General features: G+C 38.1%; 1 protein-coding gene across 6 annotated transcripts in view; it reads right to left on the bottom strand.

Annotated features, from left to right (window-relative positions):
• The window catches only part of ADGRV1 (adhesion G protein-coupled receptor V1), a 598,696-nt gene that overhangs the window by 377,871 nt on the left and 198,669 nt on the right, over window positions 1-22,156 (bottom strand). For all 6 annotated transcript variants that reach the window (XM_055297968.2, XM_063612214.1, XM_063612213.1 and 3 more), the window contains 7 exons: window positions 20,453-20,632; window positions 16,549-16,713; window positions 5,705-5,822; window positions 3,445-3,568; window positions 1,981-2,119; window positions 1,418-1,600; window positions 934-1,166 (listed from right to left, as the gene is read on the bottom strand). In XM_055297968.2, the coding sequence (XP_055153943.1) occupies window positions 934-1,166; window positions 1,418-1,600; window positions 1,981-2,119; window positions 3,445-3,568; window positions 5,705-5,822; window positions 16,549-16,713; window positions 20,453-20,632 (1,142 nt within the window). The remainder of the gene's footprint in view (window positions 1-933; window positions 1,167-1,417; window positions 1,601-1,980; window positions 2,120-3,444; window positions 3,569-5,704; window positions 5,823-16,548; window positions 16,714-20,452; window positions 20,633-22,156) is intronic.

Below are 22,156 nucleotides of genomic sequence, written 5' to 3'. Positions count from 1 at the left end.
ACTCTCATTGCCAGGCACAGAAGCATTTTTGGGAAATCTAAAATTTGAAGGGTATGTGAGCCCACAATACATTTTTTTTCCCAGATGGGATGATATACACTTAAGTCACTGAGTGATATATTTTAGTTTAAAAAAGTTTTTAAAGCATGATATTCACATTACAAATGCAAAAATATTTTCATGCACAAGAAAAATTTCTTTATGATTCTTCTAAATGCAGGCATTATTCTAGTTGAAGGGCCCACCTATCTGCTATCTGGGCAGAGGTGCTGGTAGGTCTCTCTCAACCTGTGAGCTTCAGAACCTGTGAGTACTTAAACATGCTAAAGATGTTTTTCCACCTCATCAAATCTGCCCCACTACATCAGGGAATAAAAGAGACTCATTATGGTTAGTTAATTCATGATCTTTCTTGAAAACGTGGTGCACATTAATGGCCAACTAGCTTTCACTCAAATTTTTCCCCACTTTAAAACTATGGGGCAAGCATCTATGTCATTCACCCACAGAGAAGACAATACAGACTTCAGATGCACCAATGAAAGAAATCCCTCCCTCCAGCCCTTTCACAAGTATAGAAATCAAAAGAAGCAAATTCAGCCACACCAGCTGACCTGTGATTTAAAGAGCTGTTAGGCTGTTTCTTCATCAATTAGAAGCCCACATCATATTCAACTTCCTGGCTACCCAGAGCGAGTCCACACAATAGAAACACATACTTTCAATTTTCAGAGGGAAGTTATATTTAAGAAAATTTAAAAAAAAACCCAGTCATTGTCACAATTTCCCTTCTATGTCCTGTTCTAATGTCACACAAATCTGAGAAAGAGTAGGGAAAGAACTGCTTTAGAGCTCAGTATTAATCTCTACACAATAGAACTTTCTCTCTCTCTGCTCTTTGCTTTCTTTTTCCTAATTTCCTTTCTCCTTTACCTTCCCTGGAGTTCCACGTTTGTAATTGTTAGAGAAAATTCCTCTGGGCCTTCAGGATGGTCATCATCAAGGATTTCAACATGCAGACTTTTTCGCATCTCCCCTGATTCAAAGAGGAGCTCCCCTGCTGCAGGAACAAAATCCAAGCCCGCTTCCGCTGTCCCACTCATCGTCTCGTACCAGAGTCTCACGCGGCCAAAATCTCCACCGGAACGGATGATTGTGATGTTAACCTATGCAAAATGCATTTTCTTATTTGATTTGGATGTTTAATCACCAGACAATACTGTCTGTAACTAAAGGTTCTATTTACCAGGATTGTGTTAAAATTACATATAAGGTTATAAAATTATATACATTATATGCTAAAATGATGTTTGGAGCAAATTAATCAGTTTGTGAAAACTTTGGAATAGAAACAAGAAAACATTTTAATACCTAAAAATAAAAATGATATTAAAATCTTAAGCATTTCATACTATACCCTCTGTGCTTCTGACACTCGAAGTTGCTCATGTGAAAAGGCAAATTGGCCATAGGGAGAGTCGCTGGCCACCATCGTGATGTTGGCAGTGCTGCTGGATTCACTCAGAACTCCTCCCTCACTGATTGCAGTGAGCTGAAACTCATAGAAGCTTTTTTCCTCAGGAATGTCATCATTCAAAGCCTAGAGAAAGACAAAGAGTCATCCACAGTAGAATCTGTGGAGTTTCAAGAAAAACTCCTAACCTCTAAATAATAACAACAGATTTTGTAATATTAATCTCCTCCTCATTCCCACTCTTAGCCCCACACACAGGCACCTCCACAATAACAAATGCTGTTATATTAACCTTCTCCCCAATCTCCATTGTCAACCATACACACACACCACACACACATACGTGCACGCCAACAACCACAAATGCTGTAATATTTACCTCCTCCCCATCCCCCACTTCTAACCACACACACACAAACACACCCACATATACACATATGCTCACACATGCGCACTCACCAGCACACAGAGTAAAGGGCACAACAGAAACCAGCTAATATTGATACCTGTATTACTACAATGACTGCAGACTGTTCATCTCGCATTGTCAGTTTTCCTGATGTTTCAGCAAATTCCCCCACAGAAGGAGGGGATATCCTCCAGAACACTGTGACCTCCCCCAAAATCCCTGGGCCACGAACAAGGCTACAACAATAAACAAATGTATATCCAATACATTTCAATTGAAGGTACTTTTCTTAAACATTTTCTCTGTCTTTTAACAGCAATCAATTTTCATCCACTTCAGTAAGTTTTCTTTTAAATAATCTCATCTACCAACTATAAACCAAAGAAAGTCTTAAAGTTCCAAGATAGTAACACCCAAAGTATTAAGCTAGCGTAAATCTATCTTGACAGGAATATAGGCAAAAACTGATTACTAAAAGCAGAAGGTTTAAAGAAATAAAAAGAAGTATTAATATTTATAGACTTTTCACTTAACATGCAAGGTACAAAATGTGAAAAGTCTAAGTTCTCTAAAGACTGGAAGACCCTTCATATAAGGGTATGCTGATGGGAAGGGATAGTCTTACTTCTGGATAACTACCATGAGGATAAAGTATAAAGTCAAACCCAGCTATGCCATTGACAGTTGCTTCCCATCCCCCATAAGAAACTTTACGAGAAACAAACTTGCCTATGATCATACTAATTTAGTTATATGATAGGCCCTGATATGGTTTGGCTCTGTGTCCCCACATAAATCTCATGTTGAAGTGTGACCTTAAGTGTTGGAGGTGGGGCCTGGTGGGAGGTGACTGAATCATGGGGACGGACTTCCCCCTTGCTGTTTTCCTGATAGAGTTCTCACAAGATCTGGTTGTTGACAAGTACGTAGCACCCCTCCACCCCTTCCTCCTGCTCCAGCCAAGTAGGACATGCCGGCTCTCCTTTCACCTTCCGCCATGATTGTAAGTTTCCTGAGGCCTCCCCAGCCATGCTTCCTGTACAGCCTGCAGAACCTTGAACCAATTAAACCTCTTTTCTTCATAAATTATTCAGTCTCAAGCAGTTCTTTATAGCAGTGTGAGAACAGACTAATACAGACTCTGATTTTAGAACACTTGAAAGCAAAATGTTTGGCCCTGATGATGTTCTAAGGAATGATTTTGTAGCTAAGACACACAAGCTTGCAGAGATGAAGTAACTCCCTTATATCACATGTTTAGTAACAGAACAGAGGCGAAAGCATAGATTTTCTGATCTCATCTCCATGTGCTTTCCTTGGTGTAATTTGTGCAAATCACTCAAGAGTCAGAAACCTTCTCATGATCTAACATCAAGATAGGTCAGGATATTATTTCAATTTCTGCCCAAAATTTGTTCTCCTCTCTACAGGATGTTAACAGTATATAAGATGTTAACGCTTGGAGACTATGTATGTATTGAGAATGATAAATTTAAGACTAATTATTTAAATAAAACTTCATAACCCCCACATAGGCAAAGAAAAATCATGAAGTCCTTACCTGATAATAGCGGTACCATTATATTTTGCTGAGGGTTCCCCAATGAGGATGTGCCTAGATGACGAAGCTATCCCAACTTCTCCTGATGATCGCTTATCACCCCGAATAATTATTGATGCACTACCTAAATTCAAGATGATACAGACCGCTTTGTAGCAGATGCACATAAGCCCTTAGTATATGCCTGGAAACTTTCTAAGCACTTTACACACAGGAATCTAGTTCATTCTCATGACTCTCATATCAGTAAGGTATTAATATCCTCATTTTACCTATGACACTGAAGTATATTGAGGTCTTGAAGACATGGAGGCAAATTGCTTGCCCAAGATTACATTTTAATGAAAGGGGCAGAAAAAAAATTGGCAGTAATTTCCCTATCACTCTCATGAAAAGCAAGGGCTCCTCTATCATTGGCATTAATTTGCTTCTACAGTAACCATTTTGCAGCTCACTGCAATTGACTACATAGCTATGTCAACCGGCTATGTGGCAAAAGCAAGACTTCTTGGGGGCACTTTTTCATTTTTAATTTTCTGACTCTATCATTTGACTGTAAGCATTTATAAACCTGTGTCAAATATTTCTATTAAGATGGAAACAGAAAACTATATCAAGTATTTGAGTATCCATATAACTTAGCAGAAACTTAAAGAAAATTGTTTCCAGAAACACACATTAGGGGTTCATGACACAAAGAGCTGGATCACTATACTCTCACTTTCTTTGGCAATGGATTAATGGAATCAAGAGTGGCTTGTCACAGCAAGTACCACAGTCAGACAGAAAGATATTAAGAATTAGGTGCAGCGGATCACACCTGTAATCCCAACACTTTGGGAAGCTGAGGTGGGAGGATCCCAGGAGCCCAGGAGTTCAAGACCAGCCTGGGCAACATAGAGAGACTCCATCCCTGCAAACATAAAAATAAATTAACTGGGCACAGTGTCACATGCCTGTAGTACTAGCTACTCAGGAGGCTGAGGTGGGAGGTTTGTTTGAGCCTGGGAATTCAAGGCTGCAGGAATCTGTGATCACACCACTGCACTCCAGCCTGGGTGACAGAGCAAGACCCTGCCTCAAAAAAATTTTTTTAATATGGTAAATGATTTATCCTGATCCAATCATATATTCTTCTATGTTTAATTAGCCTACATGACATCTGTCATTTTAACATGATGTAGATAACTAAAGACTTACGAAAGAGTTAACTAAAGCTAACTAAAGACTTATAAAAGAATATGGTGCAGTGATGTGATTCCCTTGCTGGAAAATATTCTAAACGAAAATGCAGAAAATATAACTACCCTAAGTATATACAGTGATAGATACTCTACAATTCTAAAAATTTCCTTGGACATGAAATCTGCTTTTAGCCACATAGGATGGAGTTCTTGATGGCAAAAAAGAAATGTATTAATCACCAAATTTTCATGCTAAAAGTTTCTGAACCAGTTTTTTATGGTTGGTTATTATTGTTTATAGCACAATAAAACCATTTTAGAATCATTACTCTTTTCTCTATGGATCCAAAAACAAATCATCATATCAACTGGAGGCAAATGAGAATTAAAATGCCTGTTTCTGAAGTGTCAAAATATTTGAGTAACTACTTTCAGATGAAAACAGACGTACATAGGCTATAATGCTAAACATAATATGACACATTTAAAAATAATGTTTTATTACAAAGGTAATGTGTGATAATTGTAAATATGTTTATAAAATATAGGTAATCAAAAACCACTATTAACATTTCAAATAAATAATTCCAAACTCATGTAAGACATGCATATGACAAAACAGATTACATTTAGCATGCTGTCGCAAAACCTGTTTTCTTAACATGACAATTATCCGTGTAATTATGTGTTCTTAATTTTTAATGTAATTAAGAGTTTTTCCTGTTATGTCACGTTGAATGGCTGCATAGTATTCTGACACATTTAACTACTGGACCATTTAGGAAGCTGACATATTTTATTTTATATTTTATAAACACTGCTACAATAAACATCTTCATTAAAAAAAATTACACAGCTAAGCAGTATGAAATCTTTGACCTATGACCTTACCAAGATTAGGTATTACAATTTTAATTTAAAAAATTCTTAACCTTTAATACATGTGGAAAATGGTATCTTTATGTTTTAGGAATTATAAAACCTAACACTGTCCGTTTTTGTAACTATGGGTTATTTTTATTACATTTTTTCTGAGAATTTACTTTTTAATTTCCAAAAATGTGAATTTCTCTTACCTTGTACTGGAGATATTTCTACATCATCAATTGATATCAGCTGAATGGTGAAACGCCTGTCCTCCTCCAACACTGTGTCTTGAAGTGTGTGCAACACAATGGTCTTCTGGGACTCAGTCTACATCCAATGACAGAAACAGTGCATTTTCCAGATTGAACAAAGCCAAAGTTTGAATGTTGTCATTAGCAGAATAATGTTTACGTCCATAATCATTTTTAAGGGTGTCTTTGTCACTAGAATTATGAGTTGCAGCTAGAAAGAATTACTCCACAAAAATCAGTTCTGAATACAAATTCCACTTAGGTTCTTTATGGGGAAAACGGGAAAAGAATACAACCCCTAAATTTACTGAAAAATGTTAACCGTTGAAAATCCAATCTTTAAAGAAAGCCAAATGATCACACAATGATGTAAGCAGACAAATGTCACAGACTTTATATTTATAAGAAATAGCTCCATTCAAAGGAGAAAACAAAGTGTGAATGACATTAGATCACAGTTGTAGGGGCAACCACAGCCCTGAGATACCAGCCATTGTTCATCAGCACTGGATATCCAACTCATGGTATATTTTGCTGATGTTAAATTAGTAATGGCATCTTCTAGTTAACGAAAATATCTAAAGGTAGCAGCAAAGGACCTAATTCATAAGAAAATGTAGTTTTTCTATCCAGGAACTTGGTATTTTACATCCATGTTTCAGTTTTCTTTTACCTTCACCTTTAAGATTTTGTTTTTATCTTTACTCATATCAGTTCCACTTATTTCTTGCTGAATCTATTCCTAGGTATTTTATACTTCTTTCTCATAGTACATTGTTTCTCCTTACTGGTAACTCATAAGAATGTTAATGATTTTATTTTTTCTTATTTTTTTCTTGGATCTCAGGTGCATAGTTTGAATTAGTCCTACTCCTGTCAACAGCATTGTTTCTACTGGACAACAAATGGTCTTTTATTATAATTTATTGTTTTTGACCTATTTATTAGCCCATTTCGATCTCCCTTTTCAAAACTCTTCCCATCCTATTATTCACTCTAAAATGCATTGTGTCTCCTTAATTTTTCCTTCAATGCACACTGTTGAGGTTACCCATGTTTTCTTATGTAGATTCAATGTATTTTTTTTTTTTTTTTTTTTTTGAGACAGGGTCTCACTCTGTCACCCAGGCTGGAGTGCAGTGGTACAATCTCAGCTCACCGCAACCTCTGCCTCCCAGGTTCAAACTATTCTCCTGCCTCAGTCTCCCGAATAGCTGGGATTACAGGTGTGCATTACCATGCTCGGCTTATTTCTGTGTTTTTAGTAGAGACGGGGGTTTGCCATTTTGGCCAGGCTGGTCTCAAACTCCTGACCTCAAATGATCCACCAGGCTCTGGCCTCCCAAAATGCTGGGATTACAGGCATGAGTCACCACTCTCAGACTCAACGTATTATTTTCATTGCTGTGGGGATTCCATTGTTTGCCTTTATACTATTTGCAAGATTTATCTGACAATGCCTATTTACTATTACAAATAATATTGCCATGAACATCTTTACATACTTCTTTATATGTACAGTAATTTCTTCAAGGTGCTACTGATTTTATATACAGTTGGTTCCTCTATTCTTGGATTCCTTATTTGCACATTTGTCTACTCACCCAACTTTGTAACCCCAAAATCAATATTGAGCACTTTTGTGGTAATTTGCAGACATGTACATATTGGCAAAAACTTAGAATCATTAAAATACATTTCTCATGTTTAATAAGCACTATGACTCACACCTGAATAAAGTTTATCTAACATACATATTTTCTCCTTAGGGTACATCACAGCCTTCTTGTGCTTAGGAACACCATATTTCAGCACTATACTTGGGGGCAAATTTAAAGAGTAAACTCACCAACAGAAAGAACAAAAATTTTAAAAAGTGATAATAAATGGACTGGAAAAAGAACATTTGTTTATAACATGAGAGCTGAAACAAAAAGTCAAGGTGTTGGCTTCTTCAACCTAAGCTGGAAATGCACAAATCAGGTGAATCAAATTCTCCAACACTTTCTGTATGTCCCTGAATGACCATGAAAACACCAGAAGTATCGACTTTGGAGGTTGCAAATACACCTTAGTGAGTAGGGAAATTCGCAAGTATGGGATTGTGAATGATAAGGATTGGCTACTGTGAATCATGAGAATCAACTATATTTTATATGTTTATATTGCCCTCCACCTTATCTACTGTATACATAGGCAGCTCTTCATATCATATGCTCTTCATTTCTCAAAGAAATCTACAACCAGTAAGAGGGGGAAAAGGGTGATTACAGGTGGAAAATCCCAGCCAATGGTTATAAAAGATAGTAATAAATGTTCTGGGATAAAAAGGTGATGGGGAAGTCTCATAGGGGAATAAATTCAGAATATTTCTATTAGAGATTCAAAATGGACTTCAGTACATTAAAGTGTCTAAAAATAATCCTGCATACAAAGAGCCTACTTAGCTCAATCAAGGTTTTCCCAAGTCCATGTGAAACTGGAATCCCTTTTCTTTAAAATTCAGAACAATTATTTCTATTCCGCTGAATAGCAGTGCAGACAACAGTTTGAGAAATGGTACTACATATAGGCTATCTCAGGAAAATAGAAATATAAATTTTTCCTGTTTTTAAAAAATTTAAAACCTTTTTTTATCCCATGATGTAGAAAAGCTGTTGAGTTTTAAAAATTTAAAGCCTTTAATTTTTATCCTATGATGCAGATATTAAGTTGAGGTAGCAACCTATTTCATTAAAATGTTTCTAAATTACAATTGTTGTATAAAACACTTTCTAAATGTCTGTAAATTGGTTAGTTTCTTCACAAACATTATTTCATGCAATACTCAGAGCCTTTGTTTAGATTAAGCCTTATTATCGTCATTTTGCAACTAAGAACCCAAATATGAGAGAAATTAATTTTCCTAAAGTCACATGGCATTAAATAGTAGAGTGAAGACTTGGAGTAAGGTCTAGCTGGCTATAAAATCTATATCCTTTTTACTTTTCAGTGGCTACTTCCCATATCTCAAGAGAACCAAGATTGCAAAAATAGTAGAGGAGAGGAAAATAATACAAATATAGGTGATAGAAGTCTGCAAAAGTATATAAACATTTGGGAAAGGAGAACTAGACAGAACTAAATACTAAACAAGAAATGTGAATCCCAGAAAGATATAAAAAATGTAAGAGAACCTATAAACACCACAGTAAAACAGTGCTCATGAAGAAATGTCAATAGTATCAAATTCTAAGGGGAATCTATGCAATGAAAAATATGTAACCAATTTTTTTAGTGCAATGGATTTTAGCTAGTATGAAAAATAAATGTTTAAGATAGATTATAAAGTAAAAAGAGCAAGTTACTGAACAGATTGCAGTGTAAAATTCCATTTGTGTAAGAATAAGACACATATGTTTGGATACGCATAAAAATTTTTCAAAGGGTATATAAAAAACTGTCAATAGTGGTTACCTCTGGGAAGTAGGAATACAAGATTCAGAGGGAGTCAGGGGAATTATACTTATTTTTCTACATCCTTCTGTACTGACTGAGGTTTTTTTGTTTTTTTTGTTTGTTTGTTTTCCATGAGCACATGTATTTTTACAGCAAATTAAAACAAAGATGGAGGAAAGAGACTTCTGAGTTAAACTGGCAGAGACTGGTTGCATGAGTTGTGCCTTCTTCAAATGCACACGTAGACACCATAAAGGGCCAAGACTAACAGAAAGAAAGAAACTAAAGATTAAAATGTTTCTAAAATATAGGTACAATTTCACTAATGAAGGAATCAGTTTGGAGTAGACTAGAGGATACACATTCCACGCCATGAACCTAAATAACAGGAAGTACCACAAAGGGGGTGTTAAGGTTTGGCTGTGTCCCCACCCAAATCTCATCTTGAATTGTAGCTCCTATAATCCCCACATGTCATGGGAGGGACCTGGCGGGAGGTATTGAATCATGGGGGTGGGTTTTTTCCAGTGGTGTTCTCATGATAATGAGTAAGTCTCACAAGATTTGATGGTTTTATAAAGGGCAGTTCTCCTACACACGCTCTCTTGCCTGCGGCCATATAAGACATGACTTTGCTCCTCCTTCATCTTCTGCCATAATTGTGAGGCCTCTCCAGCCATGTGGAACTGTGAGTCCATTAAACCTCCTTTCCTTTATAAATTACCCAGTCTTGAGTATATCTTTATTAGCAGTGTGAGAACAAACTAATACTGGGGGTAAGACCCATTTCCTGACTTCTTTGAACTCCAGGCCACAGAGACTACACTAACCAAGAATAACTGGCTGCCACCTACCTCAGAGCTTTAGTGTTCCCATTGTTATCAGCTCTTTCGTCTTTATATCAATTCTGAGTTTCCAATTCATAATATGTAGAGAGTAAAAGGAATGGGAGTGATGCACTGCATCCCAGAATTACAGATTTTTCATAAGTACATCTAATAAGGTCTCAGGCAGGGAGCACATATTTTCCTAGAAGCCCTTACAAAATTTTTAAAATGCATACATTGTAAAAATAACAATAAGCAACTATGAAGAAACAAAAGCTTGAGTGGAGATTAAAATAATACTATTTAATAATAAAAATCTCAAAGAAAAAATGCAATTGCAAAACTACAATGTTCATGAGAAACAATAAAATGCAGAATTCAAACTGCAGAAAATTTAATCAGTGATGCATAGGACACATTCGAGTTGTTTTAGAATGCAGAGGAAAAGATAGAGATAAAAATGATATGCATCATGATTCTCTCTCAAAGTATTGGCGTAGTTGTTCTCTGTATATTTCTTTCCTCTTATCTTCCCAGGACCATTTTATTTTTACCAGCCTACAATGATACTTAACAAAGTTTCTAGAAGTTACTCTGCTAAGAGAAAGACAAGAGAGGAAACACATAATAGGGAGTACTCTTGGGACCAACAACAGTGGATGGGGCAGGAAGGAAGCAGGAATGGGTAGAAGGCAAAGAGTCAAAGTGGGCAGTGAAAAAATAAGGTATATCATAAAAGACCAAGGGAAAGAGAGGGAGAGCTTTTCAGAACAAACTTCTCTTGAACGTGGCCCTACCCTGCATCTCAGTGGTGGATGCTCTGATGTTCACTAAGATTCCCCTTCTGGAAAGAACTCATTACCCTGTCTGCTGGAAGTGTTTCCAGCAGACAACTCTCATCTGTCAGGCTCCTTTGCAAATTGCCTCATCTGAAGACAACCCCTTCTCACATGGTCAAATGTTCTTCCTGGCATGGTCCATACACAATGACTGCTCAACACAAGATTATAAAACTCACCATCATTCTAACTCAGACAGCTCTGAAGGGTCAGTCCCATTTCAAAACAAATTGTAGTATACTGTAGCGTCAGTTTCAACTGCCTCATGGTTTGCTTTAATCCCTGTCCAATCCTGCTTCTTTCACTTACACAGGTGTTGACCTCAAGAGCACTTCCTAAAAAGCCTCTGGAAACGAATCTCCACCTCATAATTTTCTCCCCAAGGAAGGTGAAGTGCAATATCCCCCTGACTTATCACCTATAGACCATTCATCAGTTCTGGAGAGTTGTATGTTTCTATAAACAGAGTATGGAGCTTAGTTGTCCTGCATAAAGTAGAAATAGGAAAGAAGGACTTTGCCCTGTTACCAAGGTAGGACTGAACAGAATTATTGTGAGAATTTCCCTGTAAGATGGGCAATGGTGACTCCACAGTCACTGTTACATTTTGAGAAAGTCCAGAAAACTATTATACAGTAAGCATTGGTACAACCTGGGATGTACGTAGGTATAACAGCTTCTGTAGACTAGGTTTTCCTTATTGCCAATGTGAATACTAAGTGGCTATGAGAACAATTTCCACCTGGGCATTACTGATGGCGTGGATACCACTAGCCATGAGTAAAACTGAGAGATGATGAAAGACATCCTCAAAACCAAATTAGAACCTGTGGGAGACATAGATCTTTGTATATATTCAGAACTAGACATACGAAAACAATGGAGCCGTTACACAGTTGTACATGAAATGTACCAGGCTGATGACCAAACAAGTAGATGGAGAGAGTGGAATCTAGAAACAACATCATCCCTCCTAATGCAGTACTCTAAAAATGGATGAACTTATTATTCGCTGGAAGAAAAGATCAGACTATCTGCCATTTTAGTGTAGATTTTATGCTCAAAACAAGAAAACCTTTTTAATCACCTGGGAAGTGTATCTAGCAGTAAGAATCTGGTAACTGCGAAATTACTGCTTCTTATTACTGAGGAAAATATTTATAGACATTTGAAACTAATTTCTAATTTCTAAATGCTCCTCAGGTGAGAGGTTTTCAGATTATGGCTAGGGCACAAACCTAGATGTTTCATGAGACATCACGTGTCAGAAGCTGAGAAGTAAATGGATGGTATTCCTGCAACATCTTGCTTGAGATTTAATACCATCAGGGTAATCACACCTCAAGAATGATGGCAGAACATGTGCATGGCAAATAGACTGCCAGAGGGCATCACTGATGACTTCCTTAATCACATATTGCAATACTGAAGGGAAAAAACGTATTTGTTTCTGTGCTATCTCATGTTGAAAGCTCTGAAGAAGTCACTAGACTGAAAAAAAAAAAAAAAAAGTAAGACATGGACCATGGAAACATATTTGGTGGAATTCCTCTGGAAAACCACCTACAGAGCTTTTAATGATTTTAATGTTTATTCTCTATTCATTCTCAAAAGTGCACAGATTTAGACTTTCTATATCTGCTATATATCTGCTAGAGCTAATTTCACATAGGTTTTTAAAATTTATTTGTCTACATTTATATAGTCTCTTACAATTTTCAATATTTTCTCTCTTTTAATAATTATTTCCTTCTTGTCAATTCTTATTTTCTAAGTTTTTTTAATTTATGAATCAGGTTTTATTGATTTTTTTTTAACTAACTGCATTCTGGTTTCATCTTTATTAATTTAAGAAAGCTGTTTAGGCATTAAATTAAGAAAGCTGTTTAGAATCAAACATGATTTTAAAAGCAAAAACTATAAAAAGACTGACAAATCTGGACTATTTTCTTCTCTTTGGCCTGTTTGTTCATCCCAGAGCAAATATCACACTGCCTTATTTACTTTAACTGTGTATTATCTGACACATTGGCTAAGTAAGGCCACCCTCCATATTCTTCTTTGTGAGTTGGTGGCTACTCTTGGCATTTTGTATTTCCACGTATATTTTATAATCAGATTGTCTCTTCTACCTCCCCATCCTCCCTTCCAGAAAAAGACTTAGGAGTTTGATTGGTAAATACCGCTGTCCTGTGGTTAGGTTGGGATTATTCATTAAAAAAAACTCTGTGCTCAGCTTAACTGGGCGCCATATGCTGCTTCCCCACCTTCTTTTGATTATTAAAACTAGCCAAAGAAGGGAAAGAGGAGGAAGAAACTCAGTGCAGACAGGCAACCAGAAAAATCACATCCTACAGTGGGTTGGTTGATACTCCAGCCAAGGTTCTCAGGCTCATGCTGATGAAGACAAACAGATCTGTAAATGTCCGACCAAACTTTGAATAGGGGAGTCATTCTTACAAGTTACAGAAACCAACTCCATGGGCCAAAAGATTGTGTTCCTCCTTCAAAGTAGATAGGACCTTGCACCTTCACTTCTTATCACTGTGGGGGGCTGAGACACATACAGATGGACTGTAATATGCTTGCTATTCTCAAACTACTTATTGTGTTTCAGTTTTTTGATTGGCTAAAATACTTCCTTAATTTTTTTTCAAAGTGTACATGGATGTTAAAAACTACAAGTTTTTGTAAGTTTGACATTGTCTTATTATGTTACACCATCAGTATTTTGAGTCAGTATAGAAGTTCTGCACAGTCAGAATAGTCAGAAAGCACACTTGAAGGGAAAACTGACTAGACTTGGTAATCAAATACATGAAACGATTACAGAAAGGGTGCAGCTGGGGATGACACCCAGACATCCAGCGTGGTTGATTGGCTTTGCCTTCAATCAGGAGAGGAAAAATGTGAGAGAGGGGTAGTTTTGATGGTAAAACGGGGACAGAATCTGAATTTTAAAATTTGACTATAGATCAGGCACAGTGGCTCACACCTGTAATCCCAGCACTCTGGGAGGCCAAGGCAGGCGGATCACGAGGTCAGGAGATCGAGACCATCCTGGCTAACACAGTGAAACCCTGTCTCTACTAAAAATACAAAAAATTAGCCAGGCGTGGCAGTATGCGCCTGTAGTCCCAGCTGCACGGGAGGCTGAGGCAGGAGAATGACGTAAATCTGGGAAGTGGAGCTTGCAGTGAGCGAGATCGTGCCACTGCACTCCAGCCTGGGTGACAGAGCGAGACTCTGTCTCAAAAAATAAATTAATTAAAATAAAATAAAATAAATTTTTAAAAAATTAAAAAAAAATAGCCAGGCATGGTGGCACAGGCCTGTAGTCCCAGTTACTCACAAGGCTAAGGTGGAAATGCTGCTGGAGCCAGGAGGTCGAAGCTTCAATGAGCTATGATCGCATCACTGCATTACTGCCTGGGTGACAGAACAAGACCCTTTGTCTCCCAAAAAAAAAAAAAAAAAACAAACAAAACAAACAAACAAAAAAAGAATTTGACATAGGTAACAATAATCTATTGTACATTTCAAAACAGCTGCAGAATAATTAGGCTGTTCCTAGCATAAAGAAAAAATAAGGTGATGGATATCTCAATTGCTCTGATTTGATTATATGAATGTATCAAATTATCACATGTACTCTGAAAATATGTATATCAATTATGTATCAATAAAAACTTCAAAAACAAGAATTTGATTTCAGATATCTAGAGTTTCTGTGTGTGTGTGTGTGTGTCGTGTGTGATTTTTTCCCCCCATCATGCATATGGATTTCCAAAAAAATCCCAGACATCGTAAATATTATCACATGAATTTACAAGTAATACTACGCAGAAGAAAATCAAAGACAGCTCTCGAGGTGTGGCCACACAGGGTGACCACAGTCACCATTCCCCTCAGCAGCGACAGCACAGCGCCCAGTGCCTTGAGCAGATGGCTCTCCAGGAACATCAGGTGCCAGTTCTCCTCAGGAAGATGATCAAAGTTACTGGTGAAAGGCCAAGTTCTGAACAGAAAACTGGGGAAGAGAGCCAGGATCTGTCAGAGGGCCAGTGGGAAGAAGTGGGGGTGTAGAAAAGGGAAGCAGCTTGAGTCCACAGAGATTGACCCCCAAGGAGCTTGGAGCCCCATAGAAAGTAGGTGGGAGTGCTTCTCTCCTCCCCTCACTCCTCTGACAATGTCCTAGCTGCCAAGCTTCTGAGGAGCCCCTCTGTGCTAGTGACCCAAGACAATGCTATAAGTGGCGATTCAGGAAGTTCCCAGGGACAGAGAACCAGGTTGCTAGCTTGTGCAGGCGTGCCTGTTTCCCTCAGACCCAAACTGAGATGGAGGGTGCCGTACTGGTTGTGTACCCATAGTGCCATTGCCCTGCCTCAGACCTCTCTGCTCTAGAGTCACTGAACCACCAGATCTCCTGCAAATATACCCCACAACTGGCTCTGACGTTGGGAAGCACGGGGGACAGGTGGGTCCCAGGGAGCTAAAGGACTTCTGGAGATCTAACCTACAGTGTAGGCTGCCCATAAGGGAGGGGGAGCACAACCCATCAGAGTCCCCTTGGGGCAAAGGAAATGCAGGCATAGGGCCAGTCACTGAAGGGGGCAGCACCAATGCCTAGGGACAGTCGTAGAGAGGGGGTTATATCTCCCACTCTAGACTGTTGCAGACACAGACACAGTTGTGGTTCTTCCCACTGGGATTTAGTGCATACACACAAAGCATTTTTTTGTGTGCTTTTTTCAGTGGCTCAATCCTTGCTGAAAGTGAACCTATGCCACTTGGGCTTACAGGAAGAACAGTGCCCAACTCCCCCTCCTTACACAGAGCAGCAGTGTCCCAGCAATGGAGGACAGACAATTTGTGAAGTTGCTTGCCCTGGAGTTGGGGAAGAGGCCCTGCCCTGAGCCCATTTTGGTAGCAGCTCCCAGAGGGGCATATCTGTGTCCTGCAGCTGCACTGTGGAGCCAAAGTCTTTATGAATTGAAAGTCATGAGTCCTGCAACAGGGGCACGAGAGGGAAGCAAACTTCATTCCTGCTGGCTCAGGACTAGAAGCTGGTGCACCCCCTTACCACTCCCCAAGAGACCCCAATACATTCCAACACGATCGCTTCTTACCATCCTTCCCTGCCTGCAGCCCACACTAGGGTAGGTGCTTCCACTCAACATCAGACATCAGTCAACCTATTCCCAATAGCAAGAGTATGGAATCAACTTTAGTGTCCATCAACAGTGAACTGGATAAAGAAAATGTGGTAGATATACACCATGGAATACTACACAGTCATATAAAATAATTAAATCATGTCCTTTGAAGCAACATAGATGCAATTAGGAGCCATTATCCTAAGTGAATTAATGCAGAAACAGAAAATCAAATACCATGTGTTCTCACTTATAAGTAGGAGCTAGACAATGGATACACATGGACATAAAGATGGAAACAACAGACACTGAGGACTACTTGAGGTGGGAGGGTGGGGGTGGGGTGTGGGTTGAAAAACTACTTATTGGGTACTATATTCACTATTTGGGTTATGGGCTCACTAGAAGCCCAAACCCCAGCATTATGCAATATACCCATGTAACAAACCTGCACATGTGCTCCCTGAATTTACAATAAAAAGGAAAAAGAAAATCAAAGACAAATTAAGGAAAAATTACAGGAGTGCTAATGCTGACTATACCTCATCAAAATGAAGGGTCCCGTTCAAAGGACTAAGATTACGTTTAGCCTTCTCATCTATGGTCCACTCAAGTCGGACGGTCCCTTTTCCTCCTGGGGACCGGACAACCGTCAATGTCACATATGAATCAGGGTCATCGGATGAAAGGGATTCATCAATCATTACCTGAAAGAACAAAATTCAGTAAGGCCAAACAAAAAAACAAACAAACAAACAAAAAGAGCAGGATAAACAAGTAGAATCTTATTTCTGTTTACAATGACTGCAGTTTTAAAATTTAGAATGTTACATGTTATTATCATGTGGCAGAAAAAATTTTTTTACCAAATCCCACTTTCTATTCCTAGATGCTCAACTAGTTGGCATTTCCTGTCTTCTCTTGCAATTAGGTAGAGCATGTGACTGAATTCTGACTCAGAGAATAGAGGCAGAAATGATTTATGCTGCTAATACTCTTGCCATAAACTCCCACACAAGACCCCACATCCTCTACTTTTCCACTTGGCAGGTGAATGGAGAGGATGCCCAGGACCTAGAAGAGGACAGAACCCCAAGATGGACAGAGTCTAGGGCCTGAGAGCTGCCAGTTGAATAAGAGGTGTCCATAAGCATCAGCCAACTGGGCACTCTGGTGCAGGATTCCTGCATGAAGAAGAAATGCACATTTACTATATGAAGAAACTGAGACTTGGGGGGATCTTTGTTACTACAATCAGGCTCCTCACATAATACAGACCTAAACTGTCCTCTGAATTATCTGTGGTGTACCTACTTTAGTGAGTCAAAATTTAAAAGTGGTTTTATTAATCTGAGATAAAGAGAGGAGATTCAATACATTCATTTACCAGAACTATTTATTTTTTATACAAGTCCTTACTAACAGACCTAATTTAAGTGAAGTACATATGTTGACTCTGTGAAGCAAAGTTCTCATTGAACCTATATCATCTATCTGCTATATAAATAGAAAACGTAACACAATGCTTTCCACTTTCAAGACGGATAGAAGCTTAACATGCAATACAATCTTGTTTTGTTTTCTTCATGAGATTTGCATTGATGCCAAGAGCACACATTTAGAACAAACTGAAATGAGCTTCTATTGTGTGTCAGTTCTTACTATACCTTATCTTATTTAAGCCTCACAGAAACTCATAGAAATCTGAGGGCCAGATATATACATATATTTGGAGATGAGGAGCCTGGAATCTAATTAGGGTATTCTGACTCCAAACTGTTCATACCACTCCTCAGGGACCAGAGATATTTAATAACAAAAAAATAGAGAAATCCATTATGTAAGTCTTTGATTGCATAGATGTAACATTTTAGTTTAGGTTTCACAAGTAGATTTATACTTTCTATTTCACAAGTAGAAATCTACTTTCCATCACAAGTAGATTTTCTCTGCTATTCCCAGGGCTTTGGTATACTTACCACATTGCCCTTGTGAACAGCTTGTTAATTTTGATGGATTTATACTAACAGTCTTTTCTCAATGTACCTCAGCTGTGAATCTAATCTGTGCCACCAAATAATGCTAATAGAATGTTTATTGTGTGCACAATATTGTATATCTTATTAAGATTAAAAGATAAACTTCATGTTACCAAGAAACTTTTGTGATAGGAAAGATAGGATATAAGCACGGAATGCAGTCACAAAGGGCTGAGCATCACGCAGCTACTATTATCACCAACAATCAAAATAGACACCGACATCTAATGAATTAAAGCCCAAGCATGGTGCTTTACATATTCAACAATACAGTAGGAATTGGGTAACCTAAATCTTCCCTTTAGACTCTAAGACAAATTGAAAATCTGTAGCTGTAACGATATTATTTCCCAGAACAAGTGTGCTTAACACTAGGTTTAAAACACTAGAGTTTATGACGGCAGTTACAATAAAATGAACAAAAATTATTTATGAATACTAGTCTAGGTCTTCATTTTCTCTAACAGTAAAAGTAGATTATAAACACATTGTCCAGTGCCCAAGTCCAAAAGTTTGATGAAAAACGTTATTGTGAGGTTTCATCAATTGAAGATTTGAATACTAAACCCTGAACTTGTAATCTAAACTTATAAGCTAAGAGACATTTTATAAAAAATAAATTACATATTCATGTGTAATTTTCTGCTGCTTGGGAGATATTCACAGTTACTCCTTTGCCAATCCAACACTCCTTACAAACACAGCTGCCCATTTTTTTTTCCAAGGAAGAGCTCATTGGGCTACAGCGAAAGTTTGTTCTGTCCCTCTTACAGGTCCCATTTTCTTATGAAGTTGAAATTCAATAGCCAAATCATTAGGCAGTTATTTGTTACATTTCAATTTTGGAGCATCAGGAAGTCCAGCCCTTGTAGGCAAGCTGTCAGTCTAGCCTTCCATCCAAAGGACAGTAGACAATGGGTATTTCAGCGATTGGTTTATTAATTAAAAGTGATCTATGTGAATTACTGACTACCTGTAAGTGATTAAATGAAGGGAATATGGGGTCAGAAAAGTTGCTGAGTATATGGGGATTATCTAAATATTTTTATGGCTAATTCATACCTTGGGATTTCTTTTGAAAGGTAAGGTCATAATATTATGTCATAGTTATCACGTAATAATAATTATGATGGAATTTATAGCGTTTTACACTTAAAATGTAGTGATAATTTAGTACTAGGTACCAAACCTGGCTGTACAAATACTTAGTTTTCATGATTAATTCGCCTTTTTTTCCTCTCTCTCTCTCTTTGTGGCTGAATCAATAATAATTGGGTTCCTTCTTTCAAGTCTTGGAAGTAAACAGCCAACGAGAAGTAAGAGAGAAGAAATCTAGAGAAATACATGAGCTGGGTGGGGGGTGACTGTGGTGTTTTGTTCTACGTAACTCACAACAGACTAGCATAACAGTAGGTAATATAAATCCCTCACCAGTTAAACCCATTGTGGGATGTAACATGCAGACCCATGACAGAATCTTGCCTGTGACCAGATTGGTGGTCTGGCAGTAAAGCAGGCAGAGAATAGGTGGTATGGATGAAAAGTACATCTTGGTCTACTACACCCAATAAACAGGAATCTGTTCCCCTTTGTAATTTCCTGATATTAAGAGCTCACATTACTATCAAACTGTGTGCACAGGCTGGAGGATTGGCCCTTAATTCAATAGCCCACTCAAAAGATCCTTGAGAAGAGACTCATACATGAAGGGTAATAAAGACTTTCTTTCTTTTTTTTTAAGACGAAGTCTCACTCTGTTGCCCAGGCTGAAGCGCAGTGGTGTGATCTCGGCTCACTGCAACCTCCGCCTCCCGAGTTCAAGTGATTCTCCTGCCTCAGGCTCCCAAGCAGCTGGGACTGCAGGCATGTGCCACCACACCTGGCTAATTTTTGTATTTTTTTAGTAAGATGGGGTTTCACCATATTGGCCAAGCTGGTCTCAAACTCATGACCTTGTGATCTGCCTCCCTCGGCCTCCCAAAGTGCTGGGATTACAGGCATGAGCCACCGTGCCCGGCCTTTTATTTTTTTTGAGATGGAGTCTTTCTATGTCGCCAGGCTGGAGTGTAACGGCGTGATCTCAGCTCACCGCGACCTCTGCCTCCTGGGTTCAAGCGAGTCTCCTGCCTCAGACTCCCAAGTATCTGGGATTACAGGCATGTGCCACCACACCCAGTTAATTTTTGTATTTTTAGTAGAGACGGGGTTTCAACCATGTTGGCCAGGATGGTGTCAATCTCCTGACCTCGTGATCCGCCCGCCGCGACCTCCCAAAGTGCTGGGATGACTGGCATGAGCCACCACGCCTGGCCAAGACTTTCGAAACAAAAATGTAAGACACTTTCTACTCAAAATTACATGAAACTCTAGCCTGAAACAAGGCGTTCCCCTGATATATTTAACTTACAGTCTTTTCTTCAAATCCAAATACTCCAAACGGAGAATCATTTTGTGGAATAACAACAGTTACCACAACATCATCACCAAGTCTGCCACCTCCAGCAACAGTGATCAAGGAAATACTGAACATCTCTGTCAATTCAAATTCAGCATCATCAATTACGGTGATTTCTATCATTGCAGTAACCTATGAAAGAAAGGAAGGAAGGGAGAAAGAGAGGGAGGAAAAGGAAGAGGAAGATAGGAAATGAGGAAAGAAATAATGTAATCACAGTTTTTGCTTACATATATTTTAATTTTTTAATTGAAACCAAAAATCTCAGAAACATAGTACTAAAAAGTAGTTCTTTTTGCTCATTATATTTGTAATACTTTTAAAGTTGTGTATATTTATGGCATATATATTTATGGCATTTTAAAGTTGTGTATATTTATGGTATTTCAAGGTCAGAAATTTACAGTCTATTATTTTCAAGATAAAACATTGATGTGATAAGAGTATTATTTACAGATTAAAAACAATAAATCCTTATTCTTAAAATTTTTTTAATGTCATGCAGGTTCTAACACCATTGCACAAACATAAAATGCAGTATGCTTGGTATTAATATTACATGATATGAAACTTACATAAAAATTACCACTGTCTTCTACAATTAAAATAAATCCCATTGGTTTCAAATATTGTTCTTGCAACGTAGTCAAAAAGAAAGGCAGAAAGAAAACCCAAATTTGCTATTCCTGGATGTTTATAATCAGGATTTAGTTCAATTTTTTGAGTCTATATTAAAAGCTTTTATAAACTTATAAATAAATAAAACTTGATCCAGCTTGCAGTTTCACCATTGATCATAAAAATATTCCAATGTTTCTGACACAGACATTTATCAGAAGATGAAGTTAAATCTACCTAAAATCTTTAATTTAACAACAGAGAAAAGTGAAAAACCTGGATATCACACTCAGACAGGTAGAAACATGAATAAAATCAAATGCTCAAACAGAAGCTAATTAAAATGCCTGCACCTCAAATCTGTGCTGTAGAATACAGAGTCCCTTCCCTAGAGGATGTGAATTTTAAGAATAAGCATGATCCTAAGGATGCTAGTTAATGATGGAACTTGAACCTCATGCACAGATAAAGTGCTGATAATGTCATTAAAGTTGGAAGGCTGCTTCAATGAATAATCAATGTATTTGTTTCTGCTTTTAACATAAGAATCTCATTTACTTGCATTCCGCTTTTTTTTTTTTTTTTTTTTTTTTTGAGACAGAGTCTCGCTTTGTCGCTGAGGCTGGAGTGCAGTGGTGCGATCTCGGCTCACTGCAAGCTCTGCCTCCCAGGTTCACGCCATTCTCCTGCCTCAGCCGCTGGAATAGCTGGGACTACAGGTGCCCGCCACCATGCCTGGCTAACTTTTTTGTATTTTTAGTAGAGACGGGGTTTCACTGTGTTAGCCAGGATGGTCTCCGTCTCCTGACCTCGTGATCCACCTGCCTCAGCCTCCCAAAGTGCTGGGATTGCATTCCACTCTTTTTACTAGGAAATGTTTCAAGTTCTAAATCTGTTTTAAAAGCTCAGGATTTCAAAAATATTAACAATAATAGGTTTTTCTGTGTAGGAAAATCTATATCTGTATGCTTACCTTTTAACAGCATTTACTACTGCCCCCCATGAGCAACTAATAAGTTGAAGCATACTCTGGTAATT

The sequence above is a fragment of the Symphalangus syndactylus genome, chromosome 11 (genome assembly GCF_028878055.3).
Source record: "Symphalangus syndactylus isolate Jambi chromosome 11, NHGRI_mSymSyn1-v2.1_pri, whole genome shotgun sequence".
Lineage (NCBI taxonomy): Eukaryota > Metazoa > Chordata > Mammalia > Primates > Hylobatidae > Symphalangus > Symphalangus syndactylus.
Note: the sequence above shows the minus strand (reverse complement) of the source record. Positions and strands in the feature narration are given on the sequence as shown.